Below are 22,089 nucleotides of genomic sequence, written 5' to 3'. Positions count from 1 at the left end.
GAGCCAGAAACTTCGGCAATGCTACCACCCAAAACAAAAACGTCGTTTCAAGACAAGAGACGCGCAGCAGTCATTCTGCAAAAAAACCACTCCGCCCCCGAGATGTCACCAGACGGTCAAAGGATGGTGGAATGGGCGAAGAAAATCCTACCGGATTTCAAGCCAGCTCCGGTAAGAAGAAACAAAAATGCCCCGAAAAGGCAGAGGTCGGCAGAAGATACGCCGCCACAACCAGCGAAAAGAACACGACCTCCGCAGCCTCTGCATCGAACCTTCGCAGAAGTGGCGAAGGATAAGATCCTCATTGGTGTCCTTGACAAGGGCAGCAAAGATGGTCTTATCCCGAGACACCGATGGGCAGGAGTCGAAAACGAGCTGCAAGGTCGGTTTCTGACGGACCTGGCAACGAGTGGAGGACCACCACCTATATGCGACGATGCAGGATGGCATCAAGGCAGGGTCAAAGCCATCGCTTGTCATGACAAGCGGTCAGCCGAGGCCTACAAGAAATCCATTGCAGCACTCGGAGAAGTGTATCCAGGTGCAAAATTGGTTGCGGTGGACTGGTGCGACATACCCAGCAGACCACGTGCCAGGGTCAGGGTATCGGCGAAACCAGAGAAGCCAGAAGAGATCCTGAAGGTGTTTCAGATCTGCAACCCGAGCATGAAAACGGACGACTGGAGCGTGGTCAAGGTAGAGGAGGCGGAAGGGACCACGCGCCAGATCGTACTCGTTATAAACAAGGAATCGGTGGACGAGCTGGCAAGATGTGGAAATCTGGCCAGGTATGGCTACAAATCGGTAGCCATACGTGTCTACCGAGGTGACACAGCGAGTGGTAAGCCCACCACACAAAACGCGGAACCAACAGACGCAGAACCAGTCGTTCCAGGCAGTCCTGAAACAGAGGTCGCGTCGGATGATGAGGATATCCTTGAAGGTTATTCCTCCGAAACCTCCGAACTGGCGAAAGGGTTCGCGACTTTAGGCCACGAGGATGAGGACTTCATCCTAGACGACGACGAGGCCGATAGGACAGTGGTGGAGATGGAGGCAGATGCCCTTGAGGTTTCTACAGATTAACCTCCACCACTGCAAAGCAGCAACAGCTGCCCTAATACATCGTCTGAGCAAAGACGACATCGACGTAGTCCTCATTCAGGAACCTTGGGTCCGTAGGAACAAGGTTTCTGGACTGGGGACGAAGGAGTATAAGCTGATCACAGCGAAGAGCTCAGGCAAGACCAGAACCTGCATTTTAATCAAGAAAAACATAAACATTTTTCTGCTATCCAATTTCAGTAACGAAGATAACACAGCCGCATGCATTGAGGCTAAGCCAAAGCCTCTAAGAATATGCTCAGCCTATATGGCTTACGAGGAAGCTAACCCTCCACCTCTGTTGACAAGACAGATAATAGAGGACAGCAGGCAGAACAACATTGATCTGCTCATAGGATGCGATGCCAACGCTCATCACACTCAGTGGGGTAGCACTGATACCAATGTACGGGGGTTAGTCCATTTTTAACTACATCCTGTCTACTAACATACTTTTATGTAATGCTGGATCAGATCCAACTTTCGTGGTAAGGAACCGTAGCCAGGTTCTTGACCTCACTTTGGCGTCAGACGCACTTTACAATCGTATCTCCAAATGGAGAGTCCTATTAGAACACTCCTTCTCAGATCACAGATACATCCAATTCGAAGTATCTCTAAAGAATGAAAGACCAATCGCGATTAGAAATCCTAGACGCACAAATTGGTCTTTGTACTCTAATCACCTAAGTAACATACTTCCATACTACCCTCCCGAGGGCCCAGACACAGTCGAATTCACCTCGTCGCTAATAAAACAATTCACCACAGCGTGCAACACCGCGCTGCAGAAATCATGCCCCACTGGGAAACCAAGAGGCAAACTCAAGCCTCCCTGGTGGACTCCACAGGTCAGTGAGGCAAGAAAAAAGGCTAGGAAACTCTTCAATGCAGCCAGATCCCAAGGGGGAGACCAACACTGGTATGCATACAAACAAAGCCTGTCAGAGTACAAGAAAATACTCAGACAGGCCAAACGATCTTCATGGCAGAACTTCTGCTCAGATATTGAGAACACCTCCGATGCCGCAAGGTTAAGGAAGGTCCTCTCTAAAACTCCCTCAACGCTAGGGTACCTTCAGAAGCCAGATAAGACTTGGACGACCTCGAGTCAAGAGTCTTTAGAGCTGCTTCTAGGCACCCACTTTCCCAGCTCTACAAGCATCAAACCAACCGGCCGTTCAGCAAGCGCTGGTCCATCTCAAACGCCACCCTATCTTCTATCTGAAAATAATATCAGATGGGCAATAAAAAGCTTCAAGCCCTATAAGTCTGCAGGGCCGGATAATATCATTCCGGCGCAGCTTATTCACGCAGGAAATACTGCCATCAGATGGCTGGCAGATATTTTTCACAAGATCTTCCTGACAAGGAATATTCCAGAAGCTTGGCTGAGATCAAGAGTGGTCTTCATACCCAAAGCAGGTAAAGCCTCGCACACTACCCCGAAAGATTTCAGGCCGATAAGTCTTTCATCTTTTCTATTAAAGACATTCGAGAGATTAATGGGTCTCTATTTGAGAAGTAAGATCCCCCTCTCAGAGCTTTCAAGCTCTCAACACGCATACTGCAAAGGCAGATCTACAGAAACGGCACTCCATGCTGTCACTTCGGGCGTCGAAAAAGCTCTAAAAATCAAACATTATACTCTAATCGCCTTCCTAGACATAGAGGGTGCTTTCAACAATGTGTCTCCAAGCGCCATCACAGGCTCACTCACCGATCTAGGGATGGACAACTCCATTGTGGAACTGATAAGACAGCTCCTTACTAGGCGGTCCATTAAGTCGACACTGGGGATGTCCACGGTATCTAGATATGTGAGTGGCGGAACGCCTCAGGGTGGGGTGCTCTCACCCTTCTTATGGAACGTGGCAGTTAACTCACTCCTACGATCCTTAGAAGGGATAGGGGGATGCCGCGCGATAGCCTACGCAGATGACGTGACCATTTCCTTCTCGGGTAAATTCCCCCAAACCTTGTGCGAACGCATGACTGACGCATTAAGCACACTTTCAACTTGGGCAACGTCAAGTGGCCTAAGTGTAAACCCCAGCAAAACTGAGCTGGTACTATTCACGAGGAAATACAAAATCCCATCTCTTCGTCCCCCATTACTAAATGGGGTACCATTAGCTTTCAACAGCTCAGCCAAATATCTAGGCTTGATACTAGATAGGAAGCTGGACTGGAACTTGAACATTGAAGATAGAGTGCGGAAAGCCACAATCGCACTCTATACCTGCAGAAAATCCATTGGACTGAAATGGGGCATGGCCCCCCATGTGGTCCACTGGCTATATACTGCAATAATCAGACCCATACTTTTATATGGTGTCTCCATATGGTGGCCATCCCTTTCGAAAAACTCATCTCTTCAGAGACTTAACAAAGTTCAGCGACAGGCTGAACTAACGATCTCGGGCGCTTTACGCACTACTCCAAATGATGCACTAGATGCAATTCTGGGAATACTCCCAATACATCTCATGGGAAAAATGAACGCCACGCTGGCGGCTCTTCGCATGAGAGAAACAAACCAGTGGTCAGAGGAATGCTTTGGCCATGCCAAAATTCTGAGGGGAAATGACAACATCCCATCAGTCACTGACCACTGCATCGCAGAAGAGTATCCACATACTCCTTTCCACACCATCATTCCCTCTAGGGAAGATTGGAACTTCGGCCCGCCAGGCCCAACCAATTCCATCAAAATATATACAGACGGTTCTAAGCTGGACAACCGCGTAGGCGGGGGTGTCTTCTGCGAAGAACTCGGAATCAGAAAAGCCTTCAGGCTACCGGATCACTGCAGTGTGTTCCAGGCGGAAGTAATAGCCATTCAAGAAGCTCTTCTTATACTGCCAAGCCCAGCCACACATACCAGAGAAATCTGCATTTACTCGGATAGCCAAGCGGCTATAAAATCCCTTAACGCCATCACGTCGAACTCGACGTCAGTACAGAACTGTCGCAAATCTCTTCACGAGATGGCAACACAGCTCTCTATATACCTCATTTGGGTCCCAGGCCATAGGGATATCGAGGGAAACTGCATAGCCGATGAGCTGGCAAGACACGGTACTACCGCCTCCCTCCTTCCAGACAAGGAGAGCGTCGGTACACCGATGGCCAGCTGTAAACTGTCAGTCCGAAACCACTTTGACTTGGTCGCCAATCAAATGTGGACCACCGACACAGACTCCTGTAAAATCACACGCCAAACATGGCCAATCCTCAACAAGAGACGATCTTCTGAACTCTGCAAACTGAGCAGAAGCCAATGCTCAGTCGTAATCAGAGCCATCACAGGGCACTGGCTGGTGGGCACCCATGCCGCCAGACTAGGGCTCCACCATAACGATTTCTGCAGAAGCTGCAGAGACGTAGAAGAGAAGGAAACGGTAACACACCTCTTCTGCGACTGCCCGGCCCTGTCAAGAACAAGACATCGATTCCTAGGAGACAGTCTCCTACCAAATCTATCGGCACTAGCAAACAAGAAGCCGATAGACATCTTCAAGTTCATCCAGGCAGCTGGATGGACGTAATACTCGCGCAGACATGCAGCCAAACACGGGTATTTTGGGAAGTGGACTTGTCCATGCGGTATCACAACGGGCCAATCTACAAGGCCTAAGTGAGTCGGGGTGCATACCCTGGCTGCCGCTCCGACCTACCTACCGACCTACCTAATTGTTTGTGAATTTCGGCACTGCAAATTTTGCCTCGTTGAAATTAATCGATCACCTGCTCACGCAACGATTTGTACTCGTATATGAACGTAGACTCCAAAAACAATGCTGCTGTGCGTGTCATCTTGGCGCGTGCCTGAACATACTTTTGTTTTTCGTTCAAACCGTATGCATCTGCATTTAATTCAAAATTTGTGAACCAATTTTCCACCTGCATATTTTCACCGTCAAATTCCGGAATAATTTTAGAAAAATTGTCCACTATTTGCCTTCTTCTTTGCTGCTGTCTTCTGTTTGGCATTTCAGGGTCAGGAGTTGCACTATCTGCTGCATAGTAACGCTGCTTTCGGCTGTTGTTGTTCTATTTGTTCCTTCTCTTCTTTTTCTCTGTTGGTTTCGGACCTTTCTAGCAACATCGTTTCATGTGATATTGTCAGAGCGTGCTAACTTTCCTTTCCTTTGAGAATATAATAACTCACTCTCACTGGCTTCGGCTTTGCAACTGCGGGTACTGGCGTCGGCTTTGGTTTGTAGCCTGATCTTGTTTTTCTGGCACTCATGCAACTTTAATTGAATTTAATGTACATATGCATTTTCACGCACTTTTTATCACTTATTGCGCTGTTTCCTTTTTTTTCACAGCTTTTTTTTTAGGTACATAAAATGTACAAGAGTATATTAGGATTGCGGGAGCTGAAAATGTAACAGACAGAAGGAGGCGTGGCAGACCCCACAAAGTATATATATTCTTGATCAGCATGACGAGACGAGTGTATCTAGCCCTGTCTGTCTGTCTGTCCGTCTGTCCGTATGAACACCTGGATCTCAGAGACTATAAGAGGTAGAGATACCAAACTTTGCACAAAGATGCGTTATGTATGTACGCTGTGCAAGTTTGCTTTATTTTTTGATACCCCCCCCCCCCCCCCCCCCACTTCCCCACTATGGGGGTTTTTCCGTAAAGCCGTTCGTATAATCGCCTATATCTCAGAGGCTATAAGAGCTAGGGACCCCAAATTTTAGTCCCAGATGCCTTATGTGAATAAGCAGAAAATGTGTATTTTGGAATTTCCTTCCCTCCCCCCTCTCCACCGCAAATCGCGATTTTCTCAAACAAAATACAAATACCCCCAGTTAGTAATTATATGTCCGTATGCCAAGTTCACTATGATAGACCGATTTAACAAGAAGTTATAGCCATAAATATATTTGCTGCTGCAGCGCTGCTCAAGCGCTGCCCGCGGCTGTTGTTGATGTTGCTGTTTGGTTAACTGCTAACATGTTTACACAGACACGAATAGATGCGCATAGGCATACATACACTCACACAGACGCAATTGCTATGTAAATGTGCAATTATACCCCCTTTACGTGAGTTCGAATACCAAGAAAGGTAAAATCGATCAAATTTTTTTTTTTATTTTCTTAATTTTTTTGTTTTCTATAATTATTGTAAACATAAGTATGTACAGAGTATTTCAAAGTCGGGACACCCGACTTTAGCTTTTTTACTTGTTTTTATTTTAATCTTATTCCAAATTTATTGGTCGTAATTGATTGTTGGAATTTTCTATTTCTATAACAGAGCTTATGCTCTTACTCGTTGGCATTACTTTATTTTGTTCACAAAATGTAGTTCGTTTTTCTTAGTTCTAATCACAATATATGATCAATTTACACGAGCATAAGTGCCTATGCATACGACATACTGATAGCTGGTCCATCCATTCAGTCAAAGCTCGCAAACACGCTTGTTCGATTTCGCATATTTCATATCGCCTTCACAGGAGACATCTGCAAGATGTACCGCTGCGAGTATCAAATTCGGATAGCTATTTCCAATGCATCCTACGGCGTGACTCGCCTCAAAAGGAATTTCAAGCATTTCGACTTGATACCGTAACTTACGGTACGAAGCCTGTGTCGTTTCTCATCGTTCACACTATGCATCAGCTGGCTGAAGATGGTCATGAGCTATTTCCTATTGGCTTAGATATCTTGCGTCGTGATTTCTATGTAGATGTTTTAATCACTGGTGGTGCTTCTACAAACGAAGTCACAGAAATTATGAGACAAACCAGAGGGCTGCTTGCCAAGGCTAATTTCAAGCTAAGGAAGTGGTGCTCCAGCAATACTGACGTGCTCAAACAAGTCCCGGAAGAGGACAAGAACACTCTAGGCAAGTTTGATGATGGCAGTGACATCACAAAAACTCTAGGACTGTCGTGGTATCCTGCAATGGATTTCTTCATGGTCACTTTTTGCCAACATTGACATCTGGTCGAATTTTCAAGCGCACTGTGTTGTCGACTAATGCAAAATTTTATGATCCGCTTGGTCTTATTGGACCAGTAATAGCGAAGGCTAAAATATTCCTGCAGGCGCTTTGGAGAGAAAGGCTCGATTGGGATGACTACATCTTGACATAATCCTATTGCAAATTTTGAGCACACAAAGCAGTTGACATTTCCAAGGCTTGTACTTTCTCCTGGTGGTTCCATTGAAGTGCATGGCTTTAGTGATGCCAGCATTGATGCCTATGGAGCTTGTGTCTACATCATTTCGACAACGCAAGGCCTATCGCATGCGGAGCTGCTGTGCTCCAGATCTCATGTGGCACCACTCAAATCGTTGACCGTGCCATGACTAGAGTTGTGCGGAGCCGTTCTGCTGCTGCATGAAGTTATTTGACTACAAATTATATTGTTGGTCTAATTCTGCAGTAAGGCTATCTTGGATACGCAGCGAGTCATCCAAATTTTCGTTTCAAATTGCATCGCAACTATTCAAGAGTTGACCGCTGCCATGGCGATATATTCCAATCGATTTGAATCCGGCGAACATCATTTCACTTGAAGCCTTACCCAGCGAATTAGTCCAGTCGAACTTATGGCTCCATGGTCCCGCATTTCTGACGAAGGCAAATCCTCGTGGCCATAATACTGCAATTCCGTCTCGTCGCTGCCTGATTAGTGCTCCAAAGTGCTTGTAAACACCAGTGTGGTGCAAAGACATTCCACAGCAATACAAATATGTCAACACATTTGGAAAGCTGCAGCGCGTTTTTGAAAATATACACAAGTTCCTGCATCGTGTTCGAATTCCTGGGCTAACGGTGGACTGCATCCATCATGGAACACTGCTGTTAATGCGCTCAATTCAAATGTCGTCTCCTTGGGACGAATTTAAGGCCTTGGAGGCGGGACACGTTTTAAAATCGTCAAGCACTTGTCTTTCCCTATCACCATTTGTTGACAGCTCTGGAATGATGCGCGTTGGTGGCCGTCTAAGTAACTCTGCGCTCAAGTTCGATTCCCAGCATCCAATTATACTTCCAAGGCGGCACCCAGTCACGTGTCCGTAACTTGCATTCTGGACCTCGTGCATTGCTTGCTTCAATTCGGTTACAGTATTGGCCTATTGGAGGCCGAAAAACAGTGTGCAGCGTAGTCAACAAATGCACCATTTGTTTCCGAGGTAAGCCTCGTCTTGTGGAGCATGTTATGGGTGTCATGCCAAAGGATCGAGTTGTTTTTCGCATACTTTCCTGGTCACTGGTGTGGATTTTTGTGATTTTGTGCTATATTTGCATTTTGATTTTCTTCGCCACGAATTCTGTACATTTGGAGTTTGTGAAAGATTTAACAACCGGAGCTTTCCTAAATGCATTAAAACAGTTTATTTTGACGCGCTGTCGACCTACGAGGATCTGGTCTGACAACGCTACAAACTTCGTTGGCGCACGGAACGAGATGGCTGAGCTGAAGCGTCTTTTTGAATCCAGCGAGTACCTGCGTTATGTGCAATAATTTTGTTTGGCTGACGGCATTGATTGGCGTTTCATTCCGCCACGCTCACCTCACTTTGGTGGTCTATGGAAGGCGGCTGTGAAGCATCATTTTTACAGATCCTTTGGGCCATCGCTGCTCGAATTCGATGAGCTGCGCACATTTATATGCCATATTGGGGCACACATTTATTCTCGCCCATTGTTATCCCTTGCAGAACATCCAGTAGATCTTGATGTCTTGACTCCAGCTCCTTTTCTTGGTGTTGCTTCGCTGTCAACGCACATTGAGCCAGATCTGACGAAGCTCAACTTTAATCGGCTGGATCGATGGCACCGTGTGACGTATTACCTGCAGATAATTTGGGTTCGCTGGCGTGAAGAATATTTGACGCTTCTTCAACAGCGCTCGAAATGGCAAGTGTCGCAACCTGGACTTTTTATCGACAATGTTCTGGTCAAGGTTGAGAATTTGCCGCCCCTCAAATGGCCATTAGCAAGGGTGGTCAGCCTCATCAGTGGTGAAGATGGCGTTGCGAGAGTTGCAGAATTGTGGACTGACACTGGAACCATTCGACGAGCCGTTCGCATACTGTGCCCGCTGCCGAAGGAAGATGTGGTTGAAGACCCTGGTAAATTTGCATAGGCTGCTACGCAGCCGCCACAAATGTTTTAGTTATTGTCGCTAACTCTGCAAATTCAGCTCGTTTTGTTATTTTATCTAGTACAGAGAAGCCTGGCTTTCCGTTTACCAGCATAAACTTTGTAAATCTCGCAAGGCATGCTTAATCGTATTAGGTGCTAGTTACCTACATGCAAATGAACATTGTGAACCCTTTTTAAATAGAATATTTTCGTTTTGTTTATTTTCGCAATTATTTCGCTAATACTTTAGCATATTTTTGAATCATAAAAAAGCTTTTGATTATACATTTCAATTACATTTAATATTTTTTGTAAACTAGCTTTTCCGGCTAGCGTTGCTTCGCTTTTAGTGGCTTCGATTACGTCCTTGATTGAGTACCCACTGTCGTCCACATTTCGTCGTCTGTACAAAGGATGTTCATCGCCTCCTGTTAATGTTTCTTGGATCAGGTGTGGATGCCCTTTCGAGCATTTGCCGATGCCTCGACTTCCGTTCTTGTTTCGTTTTGATGGCTCTAGATGTGGATACCCTTTAGCCTATGTGCCAATGCCGCAACTGCCATTCTTGTTCCGTTTCTATGGCTCTAGACTTAGATGCCCTTTCGCAAAGATCTTGGAAACGGTTTTAGCGTTCATGGGCATTTTCACCTGCATTTTTATACTCTGTACATAAAATGTACAAAAGTGTATTAGGTTTGCGGGAGCTGAAAATGTAACAGGCAGAAGGAGGCGTGGCAGACCCCACAAAGTATACAAGTATATATTCTTGATCAGCATGACGAGACGAGTCGATCTTACCCTGTCTGTCTGTCTGTCCGTCTGTCTGTCCGTATGAACAGCTGGATCTCAGAGGCTATAAGAGCAAGAGACACCAAATTTTGCACAAAGATGCCCTTTGTGTGTACTTTATACGAGTTTGTTTTATTTTTTTGATTCCCCTCCGCCTTAAAATGGATCTGAGTTGGATTTGTTGAAGTTTTTTCATTGATCATATGCATACGTTATTTTTTTAAATGCATCGTGCATTATTTAATAAAAATTTAAATTTTGTTTTAAAATTGGTACAACTTTTACCGAAACGTTTCAATTGATGGAACAAGTTTATGGCGATGATTGCCTATTCCGTAGCAGAGTGCACGAGTGGTTTCAACGTTTGACGACCACTTTGAGTCGTGAGGACATAAATGACGATCAACATGTAGGTCAATCAAAATTCGTGATCATTGAAAATTCCATCGAAACTGTGCGTGAATTCATCAAAAATCGGCCGAAATCATCATTGAAATTGATGGAAATGGAATTAAACATCTCCAAATCATCGATTTATCGCGTTTTGACCAAACATTTGGGCTTACGAAAGGTGTGCACGGTTTGTTCCGCAATTGACTAATGACCAAAAATTGCTCTCATCGATCGACGCTGGTGACCGATTATTTGACCAAAAATCACATTTTAACCATTAACCACTCGCCGTCTTCACCTAATATGGCACCGTGCGACTTCTACCTTTTCGGAAAAATGCATTTGCCCATGAAAGGAAAGCGTTATGCAGACGTAGAGGCCATTCAAAACGCTTGCACCGGCATACTGGCGGGCATACCGGCCAACGAGCTAAAACACTCGTTCGACATGCTTTTGGATCGTGCAAAAAGCTGTATTGAAACCGAAGGAGACTATTTTGAATAAAATAAATTGATTTTGCCGAAAAAACTATTTGTTCTGTTTTTTTTTTAAAGTTCTGTTTACTTTGGAATATATATATATAACACAAAAATGAAACGCTGAATGTGTTGCTAAGCGTAAATCCCGAGAGCAGCTGATCCGATTTCGCTAATTCTTTTTTTATAATATTCATTGAAAAGTACAAGTATGGTTCTGACCAGAGAAAAAATGAAAAAATTGGCTGAAAACGTCAACGCCAAGTCAATAATGTAACCATGGGTGTAAAAAAATAAGGTTAAAAATTCCTGAACAGTGTACTGTTAGCTCACAATCATTCTGGAAGCAAAAAATGTGTATATAAAATTATAAAAAAGTATTGTGTGTTTGTGACTTACTGAATATGCCTTCTATAAGGCGGCAGAGGAACCCGAAATTCAAGGAATCAAATTAATTATCAATCTAATCATAGTGCCCAGAAACATGAAGATTGCAATGAACGTGAAAGAATTCGGTTAAGACACCCTTGAAGTAGACATTCGACTAATAATGGTACGAGTTGAATCGAGCTGCTTTCTGTTATGATATGTCAATTGATTACAGTGCCTGCCAATATACAATACAAAAATGAAGAATGGATTGTGTTGCGCAAATCGAAAGGTGAAATTGATACCATTGCTTCCACCACCAGAGCCATTGTACTCATTGGTTTTAGGAATAGGAACAGATTCCAGACACTTTTTAAAGAATATTCAAGAATACGACTGCTTTCAAATGACTTCATTTGGAGCAACAAAAGTAGCTAGGGAAAATTTTATTCCAACTTTTAAGGTTTGTAATAGTATATGCAGTTGGATGTTTATTAATCATAACTATTATACCCCATTTTTTCCTTTACAAATACAAGGTCAAATATATCACAGAGCGACTACAAGTTTTTGAAAATTAATTTGATGGTCGATTGTCCATAAAAAATAAATCTACGTTGTGCTCAACACAATTCAGTGAAAAGGTCAATAGTTGAACAATTACAAAACTTATTTTACGAACACAACCAATTGATTATATTATTTAAAAATGCAATCTAATGATCACAAAATTCTTATCAGAGCAGATAAAACTGCTGTGAGCCAACAGCCGTTTTGATGCAACTACTATCAATGAAGTTGCCATTGTTGTAGTTGGAGAAAATTTGGATTTACGTGATATTGTTTTACATCCTGGAAATAATCAATTAAAACGAATTGAGGAAACACATCGCTCATATGATGCACTGCACTGTGTTAAAAAAAAATACAAAATTAAAGAATCGACTGTTTAGCGTTAACTAAGTATTACCTATGAAAGGAATGTTTTACTCATGGCCAACTCTATGTTGACCTATCGCGGGTCGGTGGTCCTGAAAATCAATTTATTTTGCTGCCATAAAATAAAACAAAACATGTGGAGAAGCTAAAGTCGGGTGTCCCAAATCCTCTGTACATATGTGTAGAATAATTATGCGTATATATGTGTGTTTGTGTGTATCTGTGTATATCTCGTGTGCCTGTGCAAAGCAGTAACAACAACAACAGCTGCGGGCACTGCTTGTTCATATATACATGGCTCTAACTTCCTTTTAAATCAGCCTATCGTTATGAAACTCGACGGACTCATAATCACTGGGGGTATTTGCAAAATTTGAGTTCGAAATTCCAAGAATTACGGGAGAGGAGGGAGGGAGGGAAATTCCATATTTTGCGTATTCATATAAGACATCTTGGAATAGTCTCCGGGATTAAAAGAATGAAAAATCGGGAAAACCCCCATAGGGGGGAAATGGGGAGAGGAATCAAAAAAAAAAAAAAAAACTTGTATAAAGTACACACATAAGGCATCTTTGTGCAAAATTTGGTGTCTCTTGCTCTTATAGCCTCTGAGATCCAGCTGTTCATACGGACAGACAGACAGACATAGATCGACTCGTCTTGTCATGCTGATCAAGAATATATATACTTTGTGGGGTCTAAAAAATCATCAAAATAATAATATTCAAACTATGTTTATAATTTTTTTTAGTAGCTCATAGCAAAAGGAATGGTGTATATGTGTGAGTGCGGGTGTTATAAAATGCCGTCGAGGTATTATTTGTGCTATATGTGGCTGAAACGCAATAAATTCGATTATGTCTGCAGGCTTACGTTTACGTTATTCTTCAGCTAGGGGCGCCTGCTTTGCTAGCTCCGACGCTTGACCACTGGCCTAGCAGTGCTGGCGTCGCCGCCATGGCAGTCGCTGCGGACGGCATTGCCTCCGCTGTTGGCGCCACCTGTTGTTGCGTCTGCCGGCGTTGCCACTACTGCTTCATCAACGTTGCCGCAGCCGCTGCTGTTGATGTCGCCACCGTTGCTGACGTTGACGCCGACGCAGCTGCTACTATCATGTCGCTGTTGCTTACGCGTCAGTGCACACGGCGCTTCGCCGTTTTGGCCGCCGTGGGCGCATTGGGGCGCTCGTCGTTTCGCCGCTGTCACATGCATTTAACGCCTTCCGATCTCGCACATTTTCCGTTCTACCTCTGCCGCCCGCTACTGGTCCAAAGCGCACTATGACATCCCACGCTGCTTCCGCGTGCCTGGAGTGCATCTTGCCAGCTGCGGCTGGGTCTTGTAGCTGTTGAAAATCAATACAAACATAAGTACCAATGCACGCATGTTAATATAAGCAGATAATAATCTTATGTTATCTACAAGTTATCTGTCACTGTTGCATACGAATGTAAGCATAAAGAATATGTATAGCAAAAGTGTCAGTCTCCAATAAAACTCTAAAGCGAACAGACGCACGGCGGTCCGCGACTATTGTCTTTTACTTTACTCCTACTGAGCCCTTCCCTTTTCAGCGAATATATAATCTATTCAATAGGTTATGGGCCCAGGGCATATAGGCTCATAGGAGAAGTTCAAAGTATTGTGAAATAGTAATCGTTTGGTGACTCAAGAAATATAACATTTAAAAAATGAGTGCGCTATATCAAATAGACAAATTGGAAGAGCATAACTATGACTCATGGAGCATACAGATGCGATCTGTCTTAGTGCACGCGGAATTGTGGAGTGTGGCATCAGGTGCTGAACCTAGTAATACTGAGAGTTCAAGGCCAAAAGATGAAAAGGCATTAGCAATTATAACGCTAAGTGTAAAAGCTTCACAATTGGGCTTCATTAAAAATTGCAACACTTCGTACGAGGCATGGAAAAAGTTAAAGGACGTTCATCAGCCGAGTGGACCTGTACGGAAAGTGTCGCTGTACAAGAAATTGCTAGGCAAACGCATGTTTCAAGGCCAAAGCATTTCAAGTTACATACACGAATTTAACGAAATTCTGGATGGTTTGTGTACAGTTGGCATCGAATTAAATGATGAGTTAAAAACAATCGTGTTGTTGTCAAGCTTGCCCGAACCATACGAAAATTTTGTCGTCGCCATTGAGACGCGTGACAATTTACCGTCATTTGATGTGTTATGTATCAAGCTGATGGAAGAGGGAGAGCGCAGAGGCAATGCAGATGGAGAGAGCGAGAATGCAAGAGCATTTATAGCTACGCAGCAGATCGTCGCGCATTCCAAAGCGAATTCAAAAAGGAATTCAAAAATCGTCGTTTGCTACAACTGCGGCGAAAAAGGGCACTACAAGGCACAGTGCAAGCGTGAGAAAATTCGCGGTGAAGGGAAAAAGCAATCGACAAAGAAAGAGATGGAAAAGCAGAGCAGCTTGTTAAATGCGTTGGACGTTGGAAAGATAGAGAACAACATGTGGTGTCTGGACAGCGGAGCAACAAGCCATATGTGTTGCGATAAGACGTTATTTTCAAAATTTATTGCGCACACTGAAATGATCGGTTTAGCTGACGCTGGTTTCCTGAAGGCCGAAGGCAGAGGAGAGGTGAAGTTACAGACAGAACTTTGTACCTTGGTGTTGTCAGATGTACTGTATGTACCGAAAATGAATGGCAACTTTATGTCCGTCAGCCGGTCAGTGCAAAAGAACAATGTTATACATTTTGGGCCACATTTTGCTAAAGTTATACAAAACGGCGAGTGTATACTGAAAGCGAATAAAGTTGGGAACCTTTATATGTTTCAAGGCAAACAAAATAGGTGTTATTCCGCAACTGAATCAGATGGTACATTGTGGCATAAGCGTTATGGCCATTTAAATTTTACCAGTCTGAAGGAAGTGATCAGCAAAGAGCTAGTGCGTGGTATTGGAAAGGTTTTTTTCCCAGACAACTTGAATTGCAAAACGTGTATGCTAAGCAAAATACATGTACAGCCATTCCCAAAGGTAAGCACTAACCGTGCCGAAGAGCTGTTGGAACTGGTTCATGCTGATGTATGCGGCCCATTCGACACGAAGTCACTTGCTGGATCCAAATACTTTCTGACCTTCATCGATGACAAGTCCAGGCGTATATTTGTTTATTTTTTGCGGAAGAAAGATGAAGTGTTCAGTAAGTTCGTCGAATTTAAAAACTTGGTTGAACGGCAAACAGATAAAAAGCTCAAATGTATTCGAACCGACAATGGAGGCGAGTTTGTCAACACAACATTCAACGGTTTCCTGAAACACCATGGTATTGCAAGGCAATTGACCGTGGCTTATACTCCGCAGCAGAACGGCGTGGCGGAAAGAGCAAACCGGACATTAACGGAGATGTCCAGATGCTTATTGGTGCAGTCGGGCCTAGGCGAGTCTTTGTGGGCCGAAGCAGTCAACACAGCAGTATACATAAGAAACAGATCACCTACCAGTGCACTGAACAACCTGACTCCAATGGAAGCGTGGACAGGTAAGAAACCCTGTGTTAGCCATCTAAAAGTTTTTGGTTCCATTGCAGTTGCACTTGCAAAGGGTCCCCGTAAAGGCAAATTCAAACCCAAAGGGCATGAGTACCGTATGGTTGGGTATTCGGTAGCAGCCAAAGGCTATCGGTTATACGACCCAGAGACGAGGACGATTGTCGAAAAACGAGACATTCTATTTGATGAGCGTTGTGGTGGTCATACCAATGAAGATACCGTTACGGTAGATTTTCCTGCATGCGAGGTTCAAGAGCATGTCACTCACACGGATGGTGACAGAAGCATCGACGACGATGACAGTGAGCACAGTTCTGACGACAGCAGCTCCAACGCATATGAGAGTGCAGTCGAAAAAGAAGACTCTGACGAGGATACTGTGAAGATTGGGCCAGGCCGGCCTAAAATTGTTCGAAATGGTAAACCTGGTCGTCCAAGAAAGCAATACAATGTGCTTGGAGCATTGGTTGCTAGTGACGTAATGGTTCCGACATCCTATGATCAGGCCGTTGGTAGCACACATGCAGTATTCTGGCAAGAGGCGATGCAAAAGGAATATCAGGCACTACAATCAAACGAAACCTGGCAGATGGCTGATTTACCAAAAGATCAGCGAGCAGTTGGTTGCAAGTGGGTATACAGCCTGAAACGTGACTCTGATGGAAAAGTCGAACGTTTCAAGGCACGACTCGTTGCTAAAGGGTGCTCCCAGAAGTATGGCGTGAACTATGTAGAGACGTTCTCACCCGTTTGCAGATTGGAAACCGTGCGGTTTATTTTGGCGTTAGCAGCGGAATTGAAGCTGTACCTTCACCAGATAGATGTGTGTACCGCCTATTTGAATAGCGACCTGCATGAAACTGTTTATATGAAGCAGCCACAGGGATACACAGATCCCAATAATCCAAGTAAGGCTTTATTGCTTAAAAAGGCAATATATGGATTGAAGCAGTCGGGGCGCGAGTGGAACTCCAAGCTCGATTGTGTACTACAAGGCATAGATTTTGTAGCATGTGAAAATGAACCGTGTCTTTACAAAAGGAACGGAAGAGGTGACTTATCATTAATCCTTGTTTATGTTGATGATATAATTATAGCATGCCGATCAAAAGAGGACTTGGCCAACATCAAGTCAGCCATTACAACATCGTTTGAATGTGTTGACAAGGGAGAGCTGCATTTGTTCCTTGGCATGGAAGTGCAGCGCGACGGTGAGCTTGGCGAAATTTCGCTAAGCAATTCGCAATACATCAAAGACATATTGCGTGAACATGGATGCGAGACCTGTAGACCTACAGCGACCCCACTGGATGCTGGTTTCCAAGTGATATGTACCAGCGAGCATTGTCAAAAGGTTGACATTGCATCCTACCAGTCTTCAATTGGCGAGTTAATGTGGCTGGCGCTTACAACAAGGCCAGACATATTGCATTCCGTTGCCAAGTTAGCTCAACGGAATCAAGATCCGCATGCAGAGCACCTAGTGGGTGTAAAACATGTGCTTCGATACCTGGCGTCAACTGTGGACCTGAAGTTGCACTACAAAGAGTGTGGACAACCCCTTACCGGCTATGTGGATGCAGACTGGGGTGGCGACCGCATCGATCGCAAGTCGTATACTGGCTATGTATACTACTTGGCTGGAGGACCCATATCCTGGCGATCTGAAAAGCAACGCAGCGTGGCACTTAGCAGCACGGAGGCGGAGTATATGGCTCTTTCAACTGCGTGTAAGGAGGCCATATACCTACGGCGTCTTATAGTGGAGATTGGCTGCGGTGACTCGAGTACTCCAACTATTCTTCATGGCGATAATTTAAGTGCTCAACAATTAGCTAAGAATCCTGTACACCATGAAAGAACAAAGCATATTGATATTAGATATCATTTTGCAAGACAGGTTGTAAACGAAGAACAAATTGTTTTACAGTATACATCAACCAATGAAATGATAGCTGATATTTTAACGAAAAATCTCCCTAAAGCGAAGCATGTTCATTTTACAAAGCTGTTAAATTTGATTTGAAAATTTTTGTAAAACATGTTTGCATTGAGGAAGGGTGTTGAAAATCAATACAAACATAAGTACCAATGCACGCATGTTAATATAAGCAGATAATAATCTTATGTTATCTACAAGTTATCTGTCACTGTTGCATACGAATGTAAGCATAAAGAATATGTATAGCAAAAGTGTCAGTCTCCAATAAAACTCTAAAGCGAACAGACGCACGGCGGTCCGCGACTATTGTCTTTTACTTTACTCCTACTGAGCCCTTCCCTTTTCAGCGAATATATAATCTATTCAATAGTAGCGTCTGCACAACCGGCACTAGCGCACATACAAGTATTTTGCGACGTCGCAATACAAACCAGGCCGCGCATATGTTCGACGCACTTCCAATTGGCCGTCGTCGTGGCATTCTCTCAATACCTTCTGTCGTAGTAGCGCATCCACGCACAGTCTCCATGGTGACACAATCTTTTCTCCCAGTACTTGTGCGCTGCCAATAACAAATTTTTATAGCCTGTACCCAAAGGGTGAAAGGCTATACTAGTTTTGTGCGAATGTATGTAACTGGCAAAAGGAGGCGTGGCAGACCCCACAAAGTATATATATTCTTGATCAGAGTGACAAGCCGTGTCGATATAGACATGTCCGCCTGTCCGTCTGTCTTTCCGTCTGTCTGTCCGTTTGGTAGTTACATCCAGTTAGTGCTTATGTGCCCGTATGCCAAGTTTCATCATGATAGGTCAATTCTGAAGAAAGTTATAGCCATAAATAAAATCGCTGCCCATGCGCTGCCTGCAGCTCTGCCCGCAGCTGTACATACACGAATATAAACACGCATAGACACGACGATGTAAATGTATGTTGTGAAAACTGTACATAAACATGTCGTCGATGTATGTATTAAATAAATTTTCTTTATTAATTTTAATAAGTAATTCAATTTTTTTAAATAATTTAATTTAAAAATTTTTTTTTAATTTTCCTTTTTTGTGGGCTTGCTCGACTGTAGCGTTCTCTCTTGATTGTTTTAAAAACTGTACTTAAATATTAAATAATTTTGGAAAAATGTTTATAAATTTTTAAAAGTATTATGACGACATAAAATTAAATCTGCCCAAAATAATACATATAATAAAGCTATTGGGCAGTGCGTTGTATTTTGCGAATAATATTGCTCTAGCAATTTTTATAACTTTTCGCCACTGACGTTAGTTATATTGTAATAGTTGTGATCAGGAAAGCGCTCCAACTCAATATAATTCATTTCTGTGAGCAGTAAATTTTCGAGCATATGCAGAATTTCAGCAAATGTTGGGCGTTCTATGGGAGAATGTGCCCAACAGTAGTACATAATATTGTATAGCTCCCGGCGGCAATGCGCTGGTTTCTCCAGCCGGTAGCCATCTCGCACCTTTAAAAAATGAAAAAAAAATCTATTAGCGACACAAATATAGTTCGTGAAGCAATTAGGCCAAACCTTTTTCATAACGTCAGTCGCTGATATTCCTGGATATGGTGTAGACCCCAAGGTGACAATTTCCCACATTAAGACACCGAAACTCCAGATATCCGACTTAACAGAGAATATGTTGTCATAAAGCGATTCTGTGGCCATCCATCTGAATGGTTTAAAAATGTAGTTGCATACTTAAATAAACTTTATAAGTAGAAAAGCTAAAGTCGAGTTTCCCGACTTTGAATTACCCTGTACATAAAAAATAAACAAGTAAAAAAGCTAAAGTCGGGTGTCCCGACTTTGAAATACTCTGTACATATGTTTACAATAATTATAGAAAATAAAAAAATTAAGAAAATAAAAAAAAAATTTGATCGATTTTACCTCTCTCGGTATTCGAACTCACGTAAAGGGTTTATAATTGCACATTTACATAGCAATTGCGCCTGTGTGAGTGTATGTATGCCTATGCGCATCTATTCGTGTCTGTGTAAGCATTTTCGCAGTCAACCAAACAGCAACATCAACAACAGCCCCGGGCAGCGCTTGAGCAGCGCTGCAGCAGCAAATATATTTATGGCTATAACTTCTTGTTAAATCGGTCTATCATAGTGAAACTTGGCATACGGACACATAATAACCAACTGGGGGTATTTGCAAAATTTTAGTTTGAAATTCCAAGAATTACGGGAGTTAGAGAAAATCGCATTTGCGGGGTAGAGGGGGGAGGGAGGGAAATTCCAAAATATACATTTTCTGCGTATTCACACAAGGCACCTTGGACTCAAATTTGGTGTTCCTAGGTCTTATGGTCTTCGAGATATAGGCGATTATACGAATGGAAAATCGGGAAAACCCCCATAGGGGGGAAATGGGGGGAAAATCAAAAAAATAAAACAAACTCGTATAGAATATACACATAACGCATCTTTGTGCAAAATTTGGTGTCTCTATCTCTTATAGTCTCTGAGATCCAGGTGTTCATACGGACGGACAGACGGACAGACGGACAGACTGACAGACGGACAGACGGACAGACTGACAGACGGACAGACAGACAGACAGGGCTAGATCGACTCGTCTCGTCATGCTGATCAAGAATATATATACTTTGTGGGGTCTGCCACGCCTCCTTCTGCCTGTTACATTTTTCAGCTCCCGCAAACCTAATATACTTCGGTACATTTCTATGTAACCAGTTATAAAAAACAATTAAAAAAATTGAAACAAGAAAGGAATGATAAAGTCGAGCAGGCTCAACTCTTAAGTACCCTGTACCGCCCCACAAAAAAAAGAATTAATTTAATTAAATTTAATTAATTAATTTAATTTAATTTAATTTAATTTAATTAATTAATTAATTTATTAAAATTAAATAAATTAAATAAATAATAATTCCTTTTCAATAATATTAAATTAATTACCTTAATTAATTCCTTAAATTTCCCTTCTTAATTCCTTACTTTCCTTCATTTACTTCCTTCCTTCCTTTATTACTTTTTAATTTATTAATTCTTCCTTTATTAATTAAATTATTGGGAACAAACATCAAACTCGTCCTTTCTCGGGCTCAGCCGAATCTGTAACTACCCATTGTTTGGTTGTTCTAGCTCTTTATACTTTTCTGAGATCCTTGCGTTCATACAGACAGACAGACGGACATGGCTATATAGACTCGGCTTGTCATGCTGATCCAGAATATATATACTTTGTGGGGTCTGCCACGCCTCCTTCCGCCTGTTACATTTTTCAGCTCCCGCAAACCTAATATACTATAAATATGCGTTATGTGTGTACGCTGTGCAAGTTTGTTTTATTTTTTGATTTTTTACCCTTTGGGAACAGGCTATAAAAATTTAAGAGCGCGGGCAGCGCTTGAGCAGCGCTGCAGCAGCACATATATAACATATTTATGGCTATAATCGGTCTAACATGATGAAACTTGGCATACGGATACATAATTACTATCTGGGGGTATTTGCAATTTTAGTTCAAAATTCCAAGAATTACGGGAGTTAGAGAGTCGAGTTAGAGATCGCGAATTGCATTGGAGAAGGGGGAGGGAGGGAAATTCCAAAATACACATTTCCTGCGTATTAATATAACGCATCTTGGACTAAAATTTGGTGTCCCTATGTCTTACAGTCTCCGAGATATAGGCGATTATACGAATGGAAAATCGGGAAAACCCCCATAGGGGGCAAGTGGGGGGGGGGGGTCAAAAAATAAAACAAACTTGCACAGCGTACACACATAAGGCATCTTTGTGCAAAATTTGGTGTCTCTAGCTCTTATAGTCTCTGAGATCCAGGTGTTCATATGGGCAGACGGACAGACAGACAGACAGGGCTAAATCGACTCGTCTCGTCATGCTGATCAAGAATATATATACTTTGTGGGGTCTGCTACGCCTCCTTCTGCCTGTTACATTTTCAGCTTCCGCAAACCTAATATACTCTTGTACATTTTATGTACAGAGTATAAAAAAATTATAGACTTCCAATGCAATGGTGAAGTCGACTCATGTAAAAAAACAAGAGCAGGCACACTTTTAATAAAAACAAAAAACGCCACTCAAGCCCAAAAATTGTTAAAACTTAACACCTTTACGGACTTCCCTGTAATAGTCAGTGAGCATAAAACCAACCATCAAATCAAACGACTTACGCAATATTGAGGAAGAAATAATACTGGAAGAACTAAAATCACAAAACGTCACAGAAGTTCGCAAATTAATCAGAGAGGAAAATAACACACTAAAGGAAATAGGTCTTATTATAATAACTTTCGCATCGCTAACAATTCCAGAAAATTATATGATCGGTTATGAGAGAGCACATGTACGCCCATACGTGCCACTGCCTCTCAGATGCCGCAATTGTCTTAA

The 22,089-nt window shown here is 42.9% G+C and overlaps 1 protein-coding gene across 2 annotated transcripts in view; it reads right to left on the bottom strand.

The window, feature by feature from the left end:
• Nucleotides 1-18,791: 18,791 nt before the first annotated feature.
• The window catches only part of LOC115630050 (tyrosine kinase receptor Cad96Ca), a 216,022-nt gene continuing 212,724 nt past the window's right edge, over nt 18,792-22,089 (bottom strand). Inside the window, exons 10-11 of one of the 2 annotated variants that reach the window (XM_030526682.1) lie at nt 19,224-19,365; nt 18,792-19,157 (exon numbers count right to left, since the gene is read on the bottom strand). In XM_030526682.1, coding sequence (XP_030382542.1) covers nt 18,933-19,157; nt 19,224-19,365 — 367 coding nt within the window. In that variant the 3' untranslated portion in view covers nt 18,792-18,932. The remainder of the gene's footprint in view (nt 19,158-19,223; nt 19,366-22,089) is intronic. The other variant, XM_030526681.1, reaches the window with a different exon arrangement.

The sequence above is a fragment of the Scaptodrosophila lebanonensis genome, unplaced genomic scaffold, assembly GCF_003285725.1.
Source record: "Scaptodrosophila lebanonensis strain 11010-0011.00,11010-0021.00 unplaced genomic scaffold, SlebRS2 tig00000238-arrow-arrow-pilon, whole genome shotgun sequence".
Lineage (NCBI taxonomy): Eukaryota > Metazoa > Arthropoda > Insecta > Diptera > Drosophilidae > Scaptodrosophila > Scaptodrosophila lebanonensis.
This window is presented reverse-complemented; position numbering and strand designations above follow the sequence as displayed.